The sequence below is a fragment of the Rhinolophus sinicus genome, linkage group LG10, assembly GCF_036562045.2.
Source record: "Rhinolophus sinicus isolate RSC01 linkage group LG10, ASM3656204v1, whole genome shotgun sequence".
Taxonomy (NCBI): domain Eukaryota; kingdom Metazoa; phylum Chordata; class Mammalia; order Chiroptera; family Rhinolophidae; genus Rhinolophus; species Rhinolophus sinicus.
In genome coordinates this window covers 86,098,476-86,116,447 of record NC_133759.1, presented here as the reverse complement: position 1 = coordinate 86,116,447, position 17,972 = coordinate 86,098,476, and the positions used below count along the sequence as shown (strand labels likewise).

The 17,972-nt window shown below is 36.4% G+C and overlaps 1 protein-coding gene across 1 annotated transcript in view; it reads left to right on the top strand.

Annotated features, from left to right (window-relative positions):
• Positions 1-17,972, top strand: part of LARS1 (leucyl-tRNA synthetase 1) — a 52,417-nt gene that overhangs the window by 32,678 nt on the left and 1,767 nt on the right. Inside the window, exons 22-31 of the mRNA XM_019739116.2 lie at positions 535-598; positions 2,994-3,177; positions 4,300-4,390; positions 5,256-5,396; positions 6,435-6,575; positions 6,826-6,936; positions 9,168-9,278; positions 11,586-11,690; positions 12,970-13,065; positions 14,580-14,712. Of these exons, the coding sequence (XP_019594675.2) occupies positions 535-598; positions 2,994-3,177; positions 4,300-4,390; positions 5,256-5,396; positions 6,435-6,575; positions 6,826-6,936; positions 9,168-9,278; positions 11,586-11,690; positions 12,970-13,065; positions 14,580-14,712 (1,177 nt within the window). The remainder of the gene's footprint in view (positions 1-534; positions 599-2,993; positions 3,178-4,299; positions 4,391-5,255; positions 5,397-6,434; positions 6,576-6,825; positions 6,937-9,167; positions 9,279-11,585; positions 11,691-12,969; positions 13,066-14,579; positions 14,713-17,972) is intronic.

Genomic DNA, 17,972 nt, shown 5'->3' with positions numbered 1-17,972 from the left:
AAAAATTTAAAAATAATAACGATTGCTAGGCTGTGTACAGCGCCTCCCGAGCTGTGCTGCCCTCAGGTAGAGCACAGTTTGAACAACCAATTATTGTGGCCGTAATGACAGGAAGTTGCCTAAAACCCTAACTCTAACCTCATCAGCTAGTGCATTTATTTCTGAATAACTGACTGCTACGATAAAGCTCTTCTTTATGACGAGCTAAAGTGTTCCAGAATTGTCGAGGAATAATTCCACGTGTCTAAACCACTAGCACAGGCTAATGAAAGCACAGTGGGCTGGACATCAGACTGGAGCTCCTACCCTCACTCTGCCACTGACTAGCTGAGTGACCCACATAGGTCACTTTGTCGACTGGACTTCATTTTCCCCCTCTGTAAAATTAGTTCAAGGTTTCTTTTTCACATTTCTTACCCTTTTTGTCTTTATCTGCTCATGGCCAACCCATTTAATTTGATTTAGCTGATTAGGTTTATCCTATGCATATGTGTATATTCTTGCTAATGCCTACTCATTGGCTTTCTATTCCAGATGTCAAAATCCACAGGCAACTTCCTCACTCTAACCCAAGCTATAGACAAATTTTCAGCCGATGGTGAGTGTACTTTCTCTTATTATTGCTCTTGCGTAGGGTCCTATTCTCAGATTACAGAAGGCAATTTAAAATGGTTGTAATTTCATTGCTTTTTCTCTTTCGCTTTTACCAACACTTTATAAAGTATTTGTGTTTTCTTTGTGTACAAGTGCTGTAATACCTAAAACAAGAATTGCTGACGTGATCTTTAGGAACAAACTCAAGCTAAGGTTATCAGAGGCTTCTTTTAAAAGAAACTCAGTATAATTTCTACTTTGCTTTCAATTTCTCATTACTTCTAAGATTACATTGGTTTGTAGAAATGTTGGGTGTATACTGGGAGGCAGCTCTTCCAAAGCATTTCCTCCATATTTGGTATAAATATGGGTGACTTCAGCCTGGGAGCATTCATTTTCCAGAAGAGTATTTTTTCCCTGGCCTCAGAACTGTTCCATTTGACCATGACTTTGTCAAGAGAAGAAATGCACTGTCTAACCTGAAGGACTTGTGCGTTTCTTATGTCAGTTGGTCTGTGGTGATCATGGCACTTCTTTTTACTGATCTTGGCTCCACAGTTTGAGACCATACTCAAGGGGGGATGGGAAAGACTAACCTAAGTGACTTGAAAAACAGTATTTTGAATGGATACTGTAATGCAAAACGAACAGTACACACTACTGTAGTTAGTCAATATATTTCTTATACGTGGCATAGATTAGCAATCCTGAAACTACTTTATCTGTGTACTGTGATTGAATAAATATATTGTAGATGAGAGCTCACTGCCAGAGAAAGAAGCTCTAAATAAGTAAAAGGGGAACAAACCTTGTGTTGGATTGGAATTGGCTCTATCAGGATGAACTCATGGTTTTTATGTTATACACAGACAGATGTAAAAATAAACAGATGTATGTGTGGGTTGGTCTATATACAGGCATCCCCGCTTTATTACGCTTCGTAGATAGTGTGCTTTTTACAAATAGAAGATTTGTGGCTACCGTGTATCCAGCAAATCTGTTGCTGCCATTTTTCCAATACCCTTTGCTCACTTCCTGTCTGTGTCACATTTTGGAATTATCGCAATGTTTCAAACTTTTTCATTATTTTATTTCTTTATGGTGGTCTGTGATCAGTGATCTTTGATGTTACTATTGTAATTGTTTGGGGGCACCACAAGCTGCACGTTCCGTAAACTTAATTGATAAATGAGTGTGTTCTGACTGTTCCACTGACTGACTCTTTCCCTGTCTCTCACCCCCTCCTTGGGCCTCCTTATTCCCTGAGACACAGCAATATTGAAATTAGGCCAGTTAATAACCCTACAGTGGCCTCTAAGTGTTCAGGTGGAAGGAAGAGTCGCATGTCTTTCACTTTAAATCAAAAGCTAGGAGTGATTAAGCTTAGTAAGGAAGCCATGTTGGAAGCTGAGATAGGCTGAGAGCTAGGTGTCCTGTATCAAACACTTAACCAAGTTGTGAATGCAAAGGAAAAGTTCTTGAAGGAAATTAGAAGTGCTACTCCCTTGAGTGCACCAATGATAAGAAAGCGAAACAGCCTTATTGCTGATACGGAGAAAGTTTTAGTGGTCTGGATAGAAGATCAAACCTGCCACAACATTCCCTTAAGGCAAATCCGAAGGCCCTAACTCTCTGTAGTTCTATGAAGCCTGAGAGAGGCGAGGAAGCTGTAGCAGAAAAGTTTGAGGCTGGCGTGAGGTTTAAGCAAAGAAGCCGTCTCAATAACACAATACAGTTTCCTCACTCTTTTTGGCAGCAGTAATTCCATTGCAAGGATGTCCTATAATTTATTTAATTGGGCACTCATTGATGGTTTTTCCAGTTTTAGTTGGTTGAAAAGAAAAATTTTGTTAGTGAAAACTTAGAAGAATCTACTTTTAGGACTAAGAAATAAAACATGTATTAGGTTGGTGCAAAAGTAATTGCGGATTAAAAGGTTAAAAATAAAGGCAAAAACTGCAATTACTTTTGCAACAACCTAATATTTGTACACATAAGGCACCAATGTGTGTTCTCATGCATTAAAATAGAGTATTTTGCTACCTCTAACTGAGGCTGAGATGTTTTAGGGATAGCTATCCCCAGTTTATCGTTTTTTTCCTTTGCCTCATTAAAGATCACTTTATCTCATTAACTCAACATGCCTGAGAAGAAACACATATTGATGCTAAGTGTATGCAAATCAATACAGATGGTTCAAATATTTTAACAGCATCGTTAGGGATTCTACTTTTGGTGATTTTTATTTTTGCTGTTGATTAATGGCAGTCGTTTAAAGCATTTGTTGTGTCTTAAAATATATGTAGGCTTGGCATTGAACCCGTTGGACTCATAGTTGATATTCAGTAACCACGTTTTTCAATCACTGATTGTTTTTTTTTTTTTTTTCCTTCCTCCAGGAATGCGCTTGGCTCTGGCTGATGCTGGAGACACTGTTGAAGATGCTAACTTTGTGGAAGCCATGGCAGACGCTGGTATTCTCCGTCTGTACACCTGGGTGGAGTGGGTGAAAGAAATGGTTGCCAACTGGGACAGCCTAAGAAGTGGGCCTGCTACCACCTTCAATGATAGAGTTTTTGCCAGGTAATCTGTGGACCCTACCCACTTTGTACTTTAGAGTTGCTTAGTCCAGATGCGTGTTTAAGTTTTCTTTTTCCCCCTAAAATAAATTAGATGATAATAGTAGCTACTAGTTATTGAAAGCTTTCTTGTGCCGGGTACTATGCTAAGTATTTTGAATCTATTATCTTACTTTTGCCTCATAGTAACCTTATGATAAAGATATTTTTGGCTCTATTTTATAAAGGGATTGAGGCTTGGAAAAATTAAGTGTTCATTAAATGCCTCAAAGCTAGTAATTCCAAACTTGGGATTTGAATTTGCTCCTGTCTTTCTCCAAAGCCCACTCATAACCATTTTCCCATACTGTCTTGCATTAAAATAGGGTGAATGGTTCAAGGAATAGCAGATTAAAAGAAATGGAGAATTATCATTTTTTCTCCTTCAAAAGACAATGTATCAACCTCTATGTATCAGGAACCATCCTACGCACTGGTCTTTCAAAGATAGATAGGACTTGATTCTTGTTGTCTAGCAGGACAGAAAAACACTTATCCCACCAATTGTAAGTGAGGGAATTCAGGTGGTGTGTGAGTTCTGGGTGTCTTGGAAAATAAACAGGATTTTTGCAGGGAGAGGCAAAAGCCACGCAAAGAGTATGGTATTTATTTTAAGTGCAGTATGTGGAGGGCAGACATAGGAGATGAAACAACTTGAGGCCGTATTAGCCCATATTATGAAGGGCCTGAGGCAGCATGAGAAAATTTTTCTTAAATATCTAATATCAGTTGTTTAAAATGCCCCAATTAAACCTGACTACAACTTTAGGTAAACTGTTTTCACATTGTAGTTTGGGCTTCCTAACAGTTTCTATCAAGGAATTTTTGAATAAGCACACGGTTAGCAGTGTTGTCATAAATAGGAGTTGGAACCAGTGTCGGGTGACAATATATACTTCAAAGTGGGTAGACGGTGGGGGGGCTACAATCGGCAGGTTTAAGGAACACAAAGGTGGTTTCGTGGTGGAGCAGTCTTGAATGTTTCAGGCATTGTTCTCATTCTGCTGTTTATTAGTAAATGCAGCAGGTTTTCATACCTATCTGTACTTGCCTTTAAACTTAGTAACCTTTTTTTCCTATTCAATAGTGAAATGAATGCAGGAATTATAAAAACGGATCAAAACTATGAAAAGATGATGTTTAAAGAAGCTTTGAAAACAGGGTTTTTTGAGTTTCAGGTAGGCTGTTAATTCTTTCAGTAGCTATAAAATGTCAGTGTGACTGTGATGTGTTTTTGCCCCTTTTCCCTCCTGTAATACCGTAATAACTCATGGAAAGTGGAGACTGAAACTCTTGCAAAGAAAGTTTTAAATTCTTCAATAAATTGTGATTGTAAAGTTGCCTTTGGTACTTTTCCTATTCTGTTAATTTAATATAAGTAATTGTTCCTAGTTGAGCTGTGAGCTTTAATAAAGAGATTAATCTAAAATCAGTCATACTTTCCAGGAAAACGTTTTTAAGTTGATAAAAAAATAAAGGCATAATTGTAACTAATTGTTAATAGTTGGAAAACAAACCTTTTCTGAGGTTTTCCACATGGTGTCAGTATTTCCTCAAGTTTGGCAGTTCATGTGCTTAAAGTGAAAACGTAGCTTTACTCAATCAGTTTTGTAAAATAACACATTGGGATTTATGTAACTTGGTTTTCATAGATGTAGTTAAATAAAGTTAAGTGCTGAGCATAGCAGTGTGTTGTATTTACAGCCTTTTTTGAACTTAATATCTTTCCTATATGCTGCTCAAAGCATTATGCCCTTAGTATACAGTTTAAATTGTTCAACTTTTATGTCTGTGACATGATGTGTTTAAAAATGTTTTTCTTGAGACTCATGATACTGAAGTATCCTGTGGACAAGAATTAGTATACATTTACTTGTAAACCGTGTACCTCGTTAAAAGTAAAACCTTTATAAAAATTCATTATGGACTTTTAAAAGACTGAAAACTTAAAAATGCATTAAAACAGAGATACTGAATTTTTTTTCCTTTTAATTTTATTTTGAAGTATGGGGTAGAAATGGTAAATAATTTCAAATTTTATAGGCTGCAAAAGATAAGTACCGTGAGTTGGCCATAGAAGGGATGCACAGAGACCTTGTGTTCCGGTTCATTGAGGTTCAGACACTTCTCTTGGCTCCATTCTGTCCACATTTGTGTGAGCACATCTGGACGCTGCTGGGAAAGGTATCATTCTGTATTTAAGATGTGGTGGGTGGTTTTGATTTTGGTCGTATTAAATAAATGTTGTGGTAATGTTGTTACTTCAGAGAAAAAAGACCGAAAGTGAGTAGTTCAAGAATAATGCTGGACTCATCATCATAATTATGGTAAAGAATAATTATTTACAGGTTAAATTACTTACAGGTTAAACTGAAGCTACTTCCTGTTTAGAAACAGATACATCATGTATGTGCCTTTATATACACACAGTGTATATATTTGAAAAACACGTGACTGTGCTTGTGGTTTATCACCTAGTTCCTGTTAGGAAGTGTTATAATACATTTAAATGTATTCAGATATACATTTAAATACATGCATAACTAATACTGTTTTTCCACGTGTTAAAGGCGAAAATATTGAGAAATACAGTGTTATGAACTGCTTATAAACAAAGATAGAAGTATATATTTGCATAAATATTCTTTTTTTATATAAAATTCCTGGCATATATAGGGCTGCACATTCAAGGATATTATATTAGCATTCTTACTGTGAGGATAAATTCAATTATTTCTCCCTGGCTTGCAGATAAACAGATTGACTGGTTTAAGAAGTCCTTTCCAACCTTATTAGCCAGACTCTTGTATTTCGCAGTGCATGAACAATACAAAAATGCGCTCATGATGTATATCCCGAATAGCCATATTTTAAATACTGGATCTATTAATAGGATAAAAACTGAGAGCGTTCATAATTTATATAACAATGATTAAGTTTAGGCAAATTAGCATTACATAATTTTCTTTGAAAGTGAGCATATGTGTGTGGGTATTAATGTGCTTGTACAATTGAATGCTAATTAAGAATGTAGAGTCAGACTTCACAGCTTGAATTCTGGGGAACATTAGATCAGGGGCTGTGGAAGTGTGCTCTGTGGAGTCAGGGTTTGAACCATGAGCACAGTTACAGATGGTAGCCTTGCTATGAAATTGTAATCAAGAATCATAAAATAGTTGTGTTGTCTAATCTCCTGGAACTTTGGTTTTTTTCATTTAAAAGCCTGGCTCAATTATGACTGCCTCATGGCCTGTCGCGGGTCATGTGGATGAAGCCTTGATACGTTCCTCACAGTATCTCATGGAAGTAGCACATGATCTCAGGCTGCGACTGAAGAGCTATATGATGCCGGCTAAAGGGAAGGTGAAGTCATTTTTTTTTTTTTTAAAAAAGGTCATTCCTGAAAAGTTATTGGTCAAATAACATTTAACTGTAATGAAAAATAAGACAATTTTCATTAAAATGTGTAGGGCTATCTTCCTTGCTAATGTAGTTCTGTACTATGTATATTTTTTAATATTGAAGACGGTAGTGGTATATACCGGGGAAGGGTTCTTTTCATTTTTGGTTTAGTGAAAGTGATGACGTGCTTTCCTTTTCTTCTCCCCTGTAGAAGACTGACAGGCAGCCACCTCAGAAGCCTTCGCACTGCACTATCTATGTGGCAAAGAACTACCCATCTTGGCAACATACCACCCTGTCAGTTCTCCGTAATCACTTCGAGGTGATGCCCTCAGCAAACTTTTCTCTAAATATTGTTGTGTCCTGCCTATGGCATTTCTGTCTTTAGGGTGTTGGTGATGTTTTTAGGGTGGTGGCACAGACCAGCAGCATTGTTTCATTATGTCTAGGCCTGGAGCGTTTTTTGTTATCCTTAATGGCTCGTACATGGGTGCCAAGGGAAAAACTGCTGCTTTTTCATCACTTTTGAAACTCATACAAAAATACACTGAATCTGGGTGTATGTAATTAAAGGGTATGGGACTTTTTCATACATGTGGTTAAAATTATGAAGCAAAAGGACTGAGTTTGCCGTTTGGATTTGTTTTGACCCGAACACAGATTCATGCAGCCTTAACCTTATTATGTTTGAAAAAAATTGGAACTTGGCTCTTGAGTAATTTAAAGAAAATGTTTAGGTGAATAATTACCTGTAGAAATGGAGAGGCTGATGTTGTTTTTGGCTCTGTCAGGTAAATAGCTATTAAATACGATAGTTCTATTTAAAGGAAACTCAATATTTAAACTTAGTTCTAGGTTTTCCTAAAGAGAAAAATTCATAATTCACCTACCTTTTTCCTTTCATATTGAAAATATGGAAACAAAGTATATGTTGTAGAATTTTTGCTCAGGTTATTAAGAACAATTGTTGGTAGACACAAACCATTAAGATGCACTTAAGAAAGAGAAAGAGACAAAAGAGAGATTATGGCCAAAGCCTAAAAAGTGATAACATAAAGGAAAAATCTTTAGCTTTGATTTTAGAGACTTGTGTTAGAATTTTGCCTCAATAATTTTCATAGTTAATTAAGAAATACTCAGAAAAACTTTTACATTGGCAAAATTTGACCAAGAGAGAAGAACAAGCATTTTTTTATCCTTATGGACCTATTTTTGTGGAGAACTACTTCCTCTTCTGTGTGTAATAGAAAAAGAAGGTAGCCTTTAGAAACTGCTTGCAGATTTTAATTTACGGTAGGTAAAAGAGTGCAAGCTCTTTTGGTGGGTAGAAAAATGAAACTGCATTTCATACTAGCATTTTCAAGGAAGCAGTAAAGGAACCAGGTATAGTATGTGATGTCCCAGGTATTAAAACATAAATGCATCACCACTGTTCTTTTTAGAGGTTATATTTTCACTGAGTGTTCCTTGACTAGTTATTATATAGTTTCAAAACATCATCTCTTTTGGCATTATTGGGCATGATTAGCTTCCTTTAAAACTTTTGTTTTCATCCAAAAGAACTAAAAGAAAGTTTGTGATCAAGAAGAGTATTATGTTGAACATGGGCACCTTCTTTGTGACATAAGGAGAAAGCAGTGTTTCCTACCCTCTTCTTTTCGCTTTCATTTGCATTTCAAAGCAACACATTGGCAGTAGAGAAAAATTTTTTTTCCCCATGTACCTTATTAAAGGTTAGAAATAAAAGTAAATGGATTATTGGAAATCTTACCATATATTGCTTTTATTTAGACTCATTCCCAACCTTTGGCTTTGATGCTATGTTTCTATAATAAGGAGAAAGTAAGTCACCCCAAACTCTGTAAAGGTCGTTTGCTTTATTTCTCACTCTATTAAAGTGGACATTAGATGTTTGCAGAAATGAATTTATATTCAGAAAGCACATTTGGGACTTAACGCATATGAGTGATAGATGGTGTGGGCATTTGTTTTTGAGTAGATGGCAGTGATACAACTCGTATTTTTCACAGGTTGATAACTAGAGATTTCTTTTTTGCACGTTTGTGGTAACAGTTTATAACAAAGAATGTTCCAAAGCAGACATTCTATAAATCTTGTTTGATAGTTGTGTAGTTTTCCATTTCGATAAACCAATAAAATGCTTCTAGAAGTTTGAAGACAAACAAGATCTTTATAAGACCATTTCGTTTTCTCACCAGATAAGATCTAATATTGCAATCCCAGAGGTGCCATGGATGCAGGGAAAAAGTTGGTGTTCAGCATGACACACTTGCTTTTCTCCTCTGTCCCCCAAATCATGTATTCTCTGAACTTAGAGAGATTAGGAGACACCCTTCTGGATTAGTCATTCCCCTTGTCACTTCCTCATGATGCCGGGGGCTGCACTTGCCTGTTGTTCTCCAGCAGCCTGGCGCAGACCAGACCTCCATGCTGTGGCTGGCCAACTTCCTACAAGCACATCTGTCCTGCAACGTCTTTAAAATATTTTTCTCCGCATTGCTACCCCACTCTCTCTCTCTCTCTCTTTTTTAGAAGAACAGTGGAAAATTGCCTGATAACAAAGTCATTGCTAGTGAACTGGGCAGTTTGCCAGAATTGAAGAAATATATGAAGAAAGTGATGCCGTTTGTCGCCATGATTAAGGTAAGCTGTGGACCTTGAGCAGCTGTGACCATGTGAGTAACGGTTAGATAGGACAGTAGAAGGAAGGGGAAAAGCTTTGGGCACAGTCTTCCCCAAGAAATCTGCTAAGTGAAACAGCTCTTTTCGATCAATGGTTGTAGGAAATGAGAGATCAGATTTGGGGTGCACCTGTGGAATTGCTGAGTGTGTGAAAATATGTATTGTGGATGAAAAACTGGTTTAGAATTGCTGTACAAAATGATTCTCTTCACGTTCTACCTTTTCTTCTTTTCATTGTGGGGAAGAAGCATATTCTTTTGGCTTACATCAGGGTGTGTTTACTCGATCCTGTTACTGGAACCAAGAGTCTACATTTGTATAGGTTTAGCTTAACAGGATAAACATTGTTTATAGACAATAGCTCTTGATATTTTGGGCCAGATTGTTTTTTGTTGTGGGAGGCTGTCCTGTGCATTGTAGGATGTTTAGCAATATCCTTGGTTTCTACTCACTAGATGCCACTAGACCTTCCCCCTCACCCCCTTCAAGTTGTGACAACCAAAAATGTCTTCCGACGTTGCTAAATGTCTCCTGGGGCAAAATCATCACCCTTCCCTCCTGCACCTCCCCGATGAAGAATCATTGGGTTAGACTCTTAATTGTCTTCATATGCATAACTATTATATACATAATCTATGGGTTTTCTTGACAAGGAAAGAGAAAGAAGCCTGTATGTTGCTTAAGATCTCAGGCTCTGGGGTCAAGCAAATCTGGGCCTAAATCCTCTTTGCCTGTTACTACTTAGTTTGAGGCCTTAGACAAATAAATTCTTTGGGCAGTAAGGTTTTTCATCTATAAAATGAGGAAATTAATAGAACCTACCTTTTAAGAGTGCTGTGAGGAGTAAATAATATAGTTTACACAAATACTACCTGTCAAGAGCAGGCTCAGTAAATGTTGTTTTTTTTTTTTTAAATGTAAATCAGTGTCTTCCAGCTTGCTAGGCACACAATGGTTATTCTCATACTTTGGATTAATTCTCAAATCTGCTAGGCTATAGATGCTTGCCTGATGGACAAATTCTTAGCTTGTCCTCTATTGGAATAGATTGTATTCTTAGGAAAGCCTTTTAATTCTCTTAGACCGGAGTCAAGCATTGAGCCTTATGGTATTTGAAGTTTCAGAAATAATTTAAAATCGTGGGTTGACCTGTACCAATCAAGTTATAATATGTTTGCTGGTATGCCCCTAATTCATTGGTTCTGTACTTAGTGAATGCCATTGGTCAGAATGCCAGATCCATTGTCAACATATGGATTCAACAAAATATCCCATTATTGGTTGCAAAGACATTGAATTTTGATGGCATACATTAAAAGAATCCAGAGAAACTGATTTGAAAAGTTTTATGATACTAGATTCTAGAGTTGGCTTTTTGAAAAACCAGTGTTAGACTATTTGAGTTGTAATATATTTTTTTCAGTAATATTGGTGATTTTCTGGGCATATTTGCTAATGGTTTGAAACTTTGAAAAATGTTTAATAAACCTGGGAATAAGAAAATGGCTTTTTAGCACGTTTTTCATGGGAAAAGAAATAGAACTTGGATGGTAAATGAAATCATGTTAGGTTACTTTCATGTAAGTTCAACATGTTCTAGGCAGTTAGCTATATTTGTACATGTGAACTTGGAACTCGAAGGTTCCATTTTGAGTGGCAAATATTTTATTTCATGTTCAACAAAATTAAAAATACTTTTTCTATGCCACTGTTTTATAAAACTTTTATGTGCCAGGATCATCTGAGTATCCATATAGTATGACTTTTCTGTTTTTATTTTAACATTTGCAGGAATAGGTTTGAGAATTTTTTGTTTGGTTATTATTATTAATTCACTGTTCTCTGAAATAGCTTTAAAGATTTGATATCTTGGGAAAAAACACTTTTGTTTTGGTTACCTGAATAGATATTTTCATACATTTGTTTGATTCCTTGTCAAAGCAAATTCTTTGGGTTTGCCTGTTAAGCTAGTCTAAATAAACAGTGATAAAATCATGTTTATTTTATGAATCTGAAAACCTTGTCCTTCCGATCTTTTCATTGCTGCCTTAATCTTGATCATACTCTAAATGATATTTACTGAGCTAGTAATTTCATTAACAAGCAAAGACAGATAAGGGAAACCATGAGACCAAGGCCTTTCCTTTAAAACTGTTCAAACTTGAAGATTTTATTAACTGAGAGAAGAATGACTGTTTAGGAGGAAACATATTCTTTTCAACGTATTCTCAGTGTGATTTTGTTTTTCAAAACCATTTTGGCTGTTAGGAAAATCTGGAGAAGGTGGGACCTCGTGTTCTGGATTTGCAATTAGAATTTGATGAACAGGCGGTGCTCATGGAGAATATAGTCTACCTGACCAATTCCCTTGAGGTAAGAGGGGCTAGGGATTGTAAGAACTAGTTAGCTATAGTAAACATAATCCAGTTCTTTTGTTTTATAATATACCTTCTTATAAACTTCATCTTCTGTGTTTTGCAACTTTGCCAAATGTATCAGTCAAAAAATTTTTGGAGGGAAGGAGAATGGGTGGATATAGAAGTTGCAGAAAGAAAAAGTGATCTGTTGTCTTATTTTACTTATCAGTTATTCTATACAGAAAATACTAGCGGTATGTGTCTAGATTTCCCCCCCAAAATTATCTTTAAAAAAAAATGAGATGACCTTATATTTGAATACTTTAAAAATCTCTTATTATGAGGTACTCTGAATTGCTTCTCCCCCCTACCCCCCTTAGACCTTAGACTCACAGCATTGGATTAATTAAAAACCTGGCTTCGTGCATGGCCTCCCCTTTTTTTATTATTAATAATGTAATGAACATTCACGAATCTACTACCCAACTCAAGAACTAGAACATTACCAATAGCTTTCACATATTCTCCCTGTTCCTGTGCCAGTCGTACTTCATACATAGATCCTAAAAATGCTGTCTCTCAGACAACTTAGGCAAAAGGAAAGATAATTTGCTCTAGAAAAATTGTCAGAAGACTCAAAGTGGTTTTAGTGGTAATGAAGACACTGAAGTAAAAAATATGCAGGTTTAGAGTTTGAATAAAATTATTTCATGAAATATTAGAAGGGAAGATATTTATTTCTAAATAAGCATTTTATATCATGTAATTATAAATGAGTTAATAATTACATTAATAAATATTAGCAGACATCTATTTTAAAGATATTTCTAAATATTCATGTATATTTCTGGAGGTCAAAAAATTTCTTGGTTCTTTGGAACAATGGAGACACATATTTAAGATCATCTTATGTTCAGGTATATGCAATATGTTATATTTCCGAGTTTTTTATTTAGGTGGGAGCCTTTTATTCTCAAATGCTAAATTTCTGAACTTTATTTATTTAAGTGGATACCTTTTATTCTGATTTTTCTTTTTCTCTTATACAGCAGTTAGATAGATGCCAGATTCCATTATATAAAATGGTAAACATGACTATATAAATAACCATACTATGAGACATCCAAGATCAGTGTTTAATAATTGATTCCAGATTTCATTTAATGTTTATATGGAAAATAATAAAATTGCACAGACCATTTTATGTTAAGTGGAGAACCTTTTGTGAAATGAGGTGATGATTAATTTCAATTATATTAAGTGTTACTAATGACTTCCATTTTTCCCTCTATTAGCTAGAACACATAGAAGTCAAGTTTGCCTCTGAAGCAGAAGATAAAATCAGGGAAGAATGCTGTCCTGGAAAACCACTTAATGTTTTTAGAACAGAAGTAAGTTGAAAGAAATCTCACTGAATAATTTCATTGCATTTTAGAGCTAGAAGAGACCTTAGAGATCATTACATCTAAACCCATCATTTTAAAGATAGAAGGAAGAGAGATCCAGAGAAGTTAAATGATTGATTGGTTTGGTCCAGGCCTCATAGTTTGTTAGAAATGTGGCTGGATTTGAGGTCTCTTAATTCACTGGTTGGTGTAATACTCACTTTTCCTTTGTCTACTATAGTGGATGGCATCAGATGTTATTTATGGATTTTATGGCATCGGATGTTATTTGTGGGTTTTATGGCATCGGATGTTATTTGTGGGTTTAAAAAAAATATACATGGTTTTCAAAACCTGGTTTTTATTTAAAAATACAGTGGAAATTGAAATGTAAGACCTTTGTGAACAGTGACAAGGTGCTTTCATTCTTTAGATGTGTCTTGGTTTGATAATGTTATTCAAGATTTTTTGGTTTCTGGCATAAATGAGATTGATGCATTATCTTAAGTTATGCTGGAATTTCCTTTTTCTCCTTTATTTTTTGGCCATTACTGGTAAAGATAAGTATGTTTTGGAGTTTTGGGAGATTCTCTGTATTTACTCTTAAAGAATCCAATCAGAGTCGCAGTATTTGGCAAAGTCCAATGGACTGCAGTTGTGAGAGTCCATAATATGCCCGACTTTCTAGATAAGCAGAGGACTGAGATAGATCCTGTTACTTTTACCACGTTTAATTGAAAACCCAGCAAACATAAAAATCCTATTTTCAAATAATGAGGTAATCATGATCATGGAGACTTCCTGAATTTATTGTGTAATGAATACTCTTGTTATATTAAGATACGGTGGCTTTTAAAGGTGCAGTCATTTGGGCCATGCGGATAGGTACTTGAAATAGTGTTCCCTATACAAATATGTTTATTTCAAGCCACTTTAAAGCATTCCATTAAGCTGTTATGTATTTAAGTCTCTCACAAGACTCAGTTGACTTTTTTCCATTTAAAATAACAAACGGGGTCTTTGACTATGCAGTTTATATAATGTGGGAGGTATTATGGCCTAGAGCTGGTTCAATCCTGGCTCTGCCTCTTATTGAGCATATGACCTCGGCCTACTTTGTTCATCTTTCTGGTTCTCAGTTTCTCCTCTGTGAAAAGGGATCTTAAAGAACTACTTTTCAGGATACAGGAATAACGTCTATAAAGTGCTTAGCACAAGGCCAAGTACATAGCAGTAATTCAATAAATGATGGTACTTATAGAAGACAAAATATAATTGTTATTATCCATCATCAGTAGTGATATATGTGGTCATAGTCATTCTTATCTAGGCATTTGGTTGTAAGCATGTGCTGTGTACATATTTTCTTTTGTATTTGAGTATCCCTTTGTCATGATTTTAGAATACCAGAATTAAATCTGTCTCTCATTGGACATTGAAAATGTAGCAGAGATTGCTCCTCCCTCAGCAGTATTCAAGTTTGATTCCCTATAACAGTGATTTTCTCTTTGTTTTCCTAGCCTGGTGTGTCAGTTTCCCTAGTGAATCCCCAGCCATCCAATGGCCACTTCTCAACCAAAATTGAAATTAGGCAAGGAGATAACCGTGACGCTATAATCAGACGTTTAATGAAAATAGACCGAGGAATCAAAGGTAAATGGTTTCCCTGAAATGCACATTGGGCAGTAGCATGTGGATTTGATGAGTTCTAAGCAGAGGCGAGAAAGAAGAGGAACTAGCTGCTTAGGGACCGCTGTGTAATGTTGTTCAAAGAATATTGGACCCAGAATCAGAAAGCCTCTATTCTCTATGGGACATAGTGACTAGGTAGCTTGGTGACTTGGCCATGTCACTTAAACTCTCAACTGATCTCTCTTTTAGTAAAATGAGGACAATGGATTAGATATTTTTCCAAGACTCCATCTAGCTTTCATGCTGTAACAAGCAATTTCTCTGAGAGGTTTTCAGAATTAAGGAACACACACTGTTGCTATTCCAAACTAACCAGCCCACTGGGTCTGTTTCTGGGGAAGGAAGAGAAACAGAGTAAAGGTTACTAAGTGTGTATCATGTATTAGTCATTCAACTCTTGCAACACTGTAATGTAGAGGGTATGATTATTATTCCCCTTTTTGCAGATGATGAAGTGAAAGACAGAAAGGCTGTGTAACTTGCACAGTTGAATTCCCGGAGCTGGAGTTCAAACTTGAGTCTGTTTGACTCCAAAGCTCATATTCTTATAAATATCGTGCCTCCAGGTAAAAATACATAAATAATCTTAATTCCTTATTAAGTCTAGATCTCCTATGATTAGATTTAATGTAAAACATTATAGTTTTTTTTCTCATCTCCCAGCCAGGTCTTGGGCTGAGCATAGTGTGAAGTTAGTGTGTGTCTGATTTTTCTTTCCAATTATGATGACGAATTAATATTGAGATTCTCTATTTTATGTTCTCTCTCCTCTTCTTGATGGCAATCAAGAGTTGATTGGGCCACGTTCCATTAGTGTAAAATTTTTCTGAAGGGATTTGCAAATCCCAGACTGACCTAGTTTATGGAACTATATTCAGGGTAACAATATTCCATGAGCAGAGGAGACTTAAAGTAGCCGTTTGGAGTTCATTCTACCTTGGATTTTTTTGTTCTCTTTAAGTCACTCATCTACCTTCTGTGGATGTTTCTTGAGAGACTGTCATGTGCAGTGCATGTAGAGATAAGTGTATTTGTAGGACTCCACGTGTGTACTGGGGGCTTGGGGGACCCACAGAGTCCTGTCATCAAGTGAAGGAATAGGGACTAAGCTATTGACGTCCATAATCGTAATCTAAGGAGAAACTGCTGAGTGCAGTAAGAACGGTATAGATAATACAGAGGGTGCCAAAAAAAATGTGTACACATGTTAGGAAAGGAAAACTGTATTACAATTGTAATACTCAATATATACCAATAACAGAAGATGAATACAAGTCACATTTGACTTCTGCAATTACAAGAGGTGCTCAAAGTGGTTACCATCAGCGTCCAGACACTTCTGATTATGGCGAACTACTGCTTGAGCAATGTCGACCCAAGTGTCCACTTGTATAAACATTTTTCTGGCATCCCCGGTATTTACAGCACAGAAAAGAATGAGATTATTTCCAGCTGTGATGATCAGGGTGCATTTATGGAGAAGATATTGTTTAGATGTAGGGTCTTGAAAATGCTGCCTGTGAGGGTAAGGAGAAAGGGTGTCCTAGCAGGAGGGAAACACTAATACTCGTTTCACTGTGTGTCAGCAGTATATTAGTGCTAGGGATTTTATTGTCTGTAGACTTTTTAAAAAATTATGGTAAAATATACATAACATAAAATTGACCATTTTGGTACTTTTAAGTGTACAGTTCAGTGACATTGAACATTCACATTGTTGTGCCACCGTCACACTACCCATCTGTAGAACTTTTCCATCATTCCCAGCTGACCCTGTACCCATGAAATATTAACTCCCCGTAATGCTGCCTCCATCTAGTCCCTAGTACCCACTGTTCTGCTGGCTGCCTTTATGTATTTGACTGTTCTCGGAACCGTAGATAAGTGGCACTATACAACATTTGTCCTTTTGTGTCTGGCTTATTTCACTTAGCAACACGTCTTCACAATTCATCCATGTTGTTGCTGGCATTTCTCATGTTCCCTCAGTAAACCAGGAACTGTGGAATGACAGTGCCATCCTTAGAACTTATAGGCCACAGAAAGCAGAACTTGAAAAATTTGAAATACGAACGTACAGGAAGCCTTCATTTGGCTGTTTTGTAACGCATATATCCAATCATGAGATTTTTGTAATAGGAAGAACTCTTAGCCATGAAAAACAATATGGTAGCTTTTAAAGAAAACGGTATTTGTGTGAACCCACTGGATAGGATTATTGTGAGGTTGTAGCACATGAGAAGATGTATTTCTGTATTGAAAATTGTACTGTACAGTGTTAAACCTGCCTCCCTTGAAAATTTACAGAGACACAGCACTGACTAGTTTCTTCAGATTGTCCTGAAATGTGTTTTCTATATCTTGTCTTTTCTCACTGAGCCTCTGGCATAATTTGTACATCCTTTGTCATACGAGCTGTGAATAATATTATCATAAAGTGCTTTAAGTTTGGTGTTAGTAGCTGCTGTGAATTTTAGAAAATAGAAATGTTAGGGGAGTTTGAAATTGATATTCTTCCAAATATCTACAGAAGAGCTGTAACTGTGAGGCTTTTCCAAAAGCCCTCAGGACACTTTGATATCTCAGAGGGACAGAGTATGTGAAATGGGAGAGGAGTGAAATTCAATAACATATTTCTCGGTCTGTCTGTTGCAATAGCAGCAAGTCATCCAATTAGTGCCAGTTGTATTGAGGGTGATTATAATCTAGGTCCAGGAGGAACTGAGCTAAAACCATCATTTTACTCCACAAAGACCACTGAGCAACTATTTGATGATAATGACTTTAAATCATTCACAACCCATGCCACATATGAACTAATAACTTGGAGGTGAAAGGCTCCATTTCCCATTTTCAATCCCTAGGGACTTTCAATCACTCTCATCTCTTCCCTAAGTGCCTTAAATCTTCTGTAGCTGCAGACTCAAATTTCAACATTTTCAATGATAAGAGAGGTCTGGGATAAGAAAAGAGTAAAACCACTAAGAAAGCTCCAAGAATTATTGGTGGTAATGAACTACAGGGGAAACATCAAAGCAAATGTGTTTTGTCACTTAGAAGCCTCATTGTGTATTAAGGCTTCTTTGAAATAGTTCAATTCAGAATTGCTTGGAATGACGAGGGAGGTCTGTTTTAGAGAGAGAGAGAGAGAGAGAGAGAGAGAGAGAGAGAGAGAGAGAGAGAGAGAGAGAGGCAGATTCGTAGTAAAAGGCCTTGTGCAT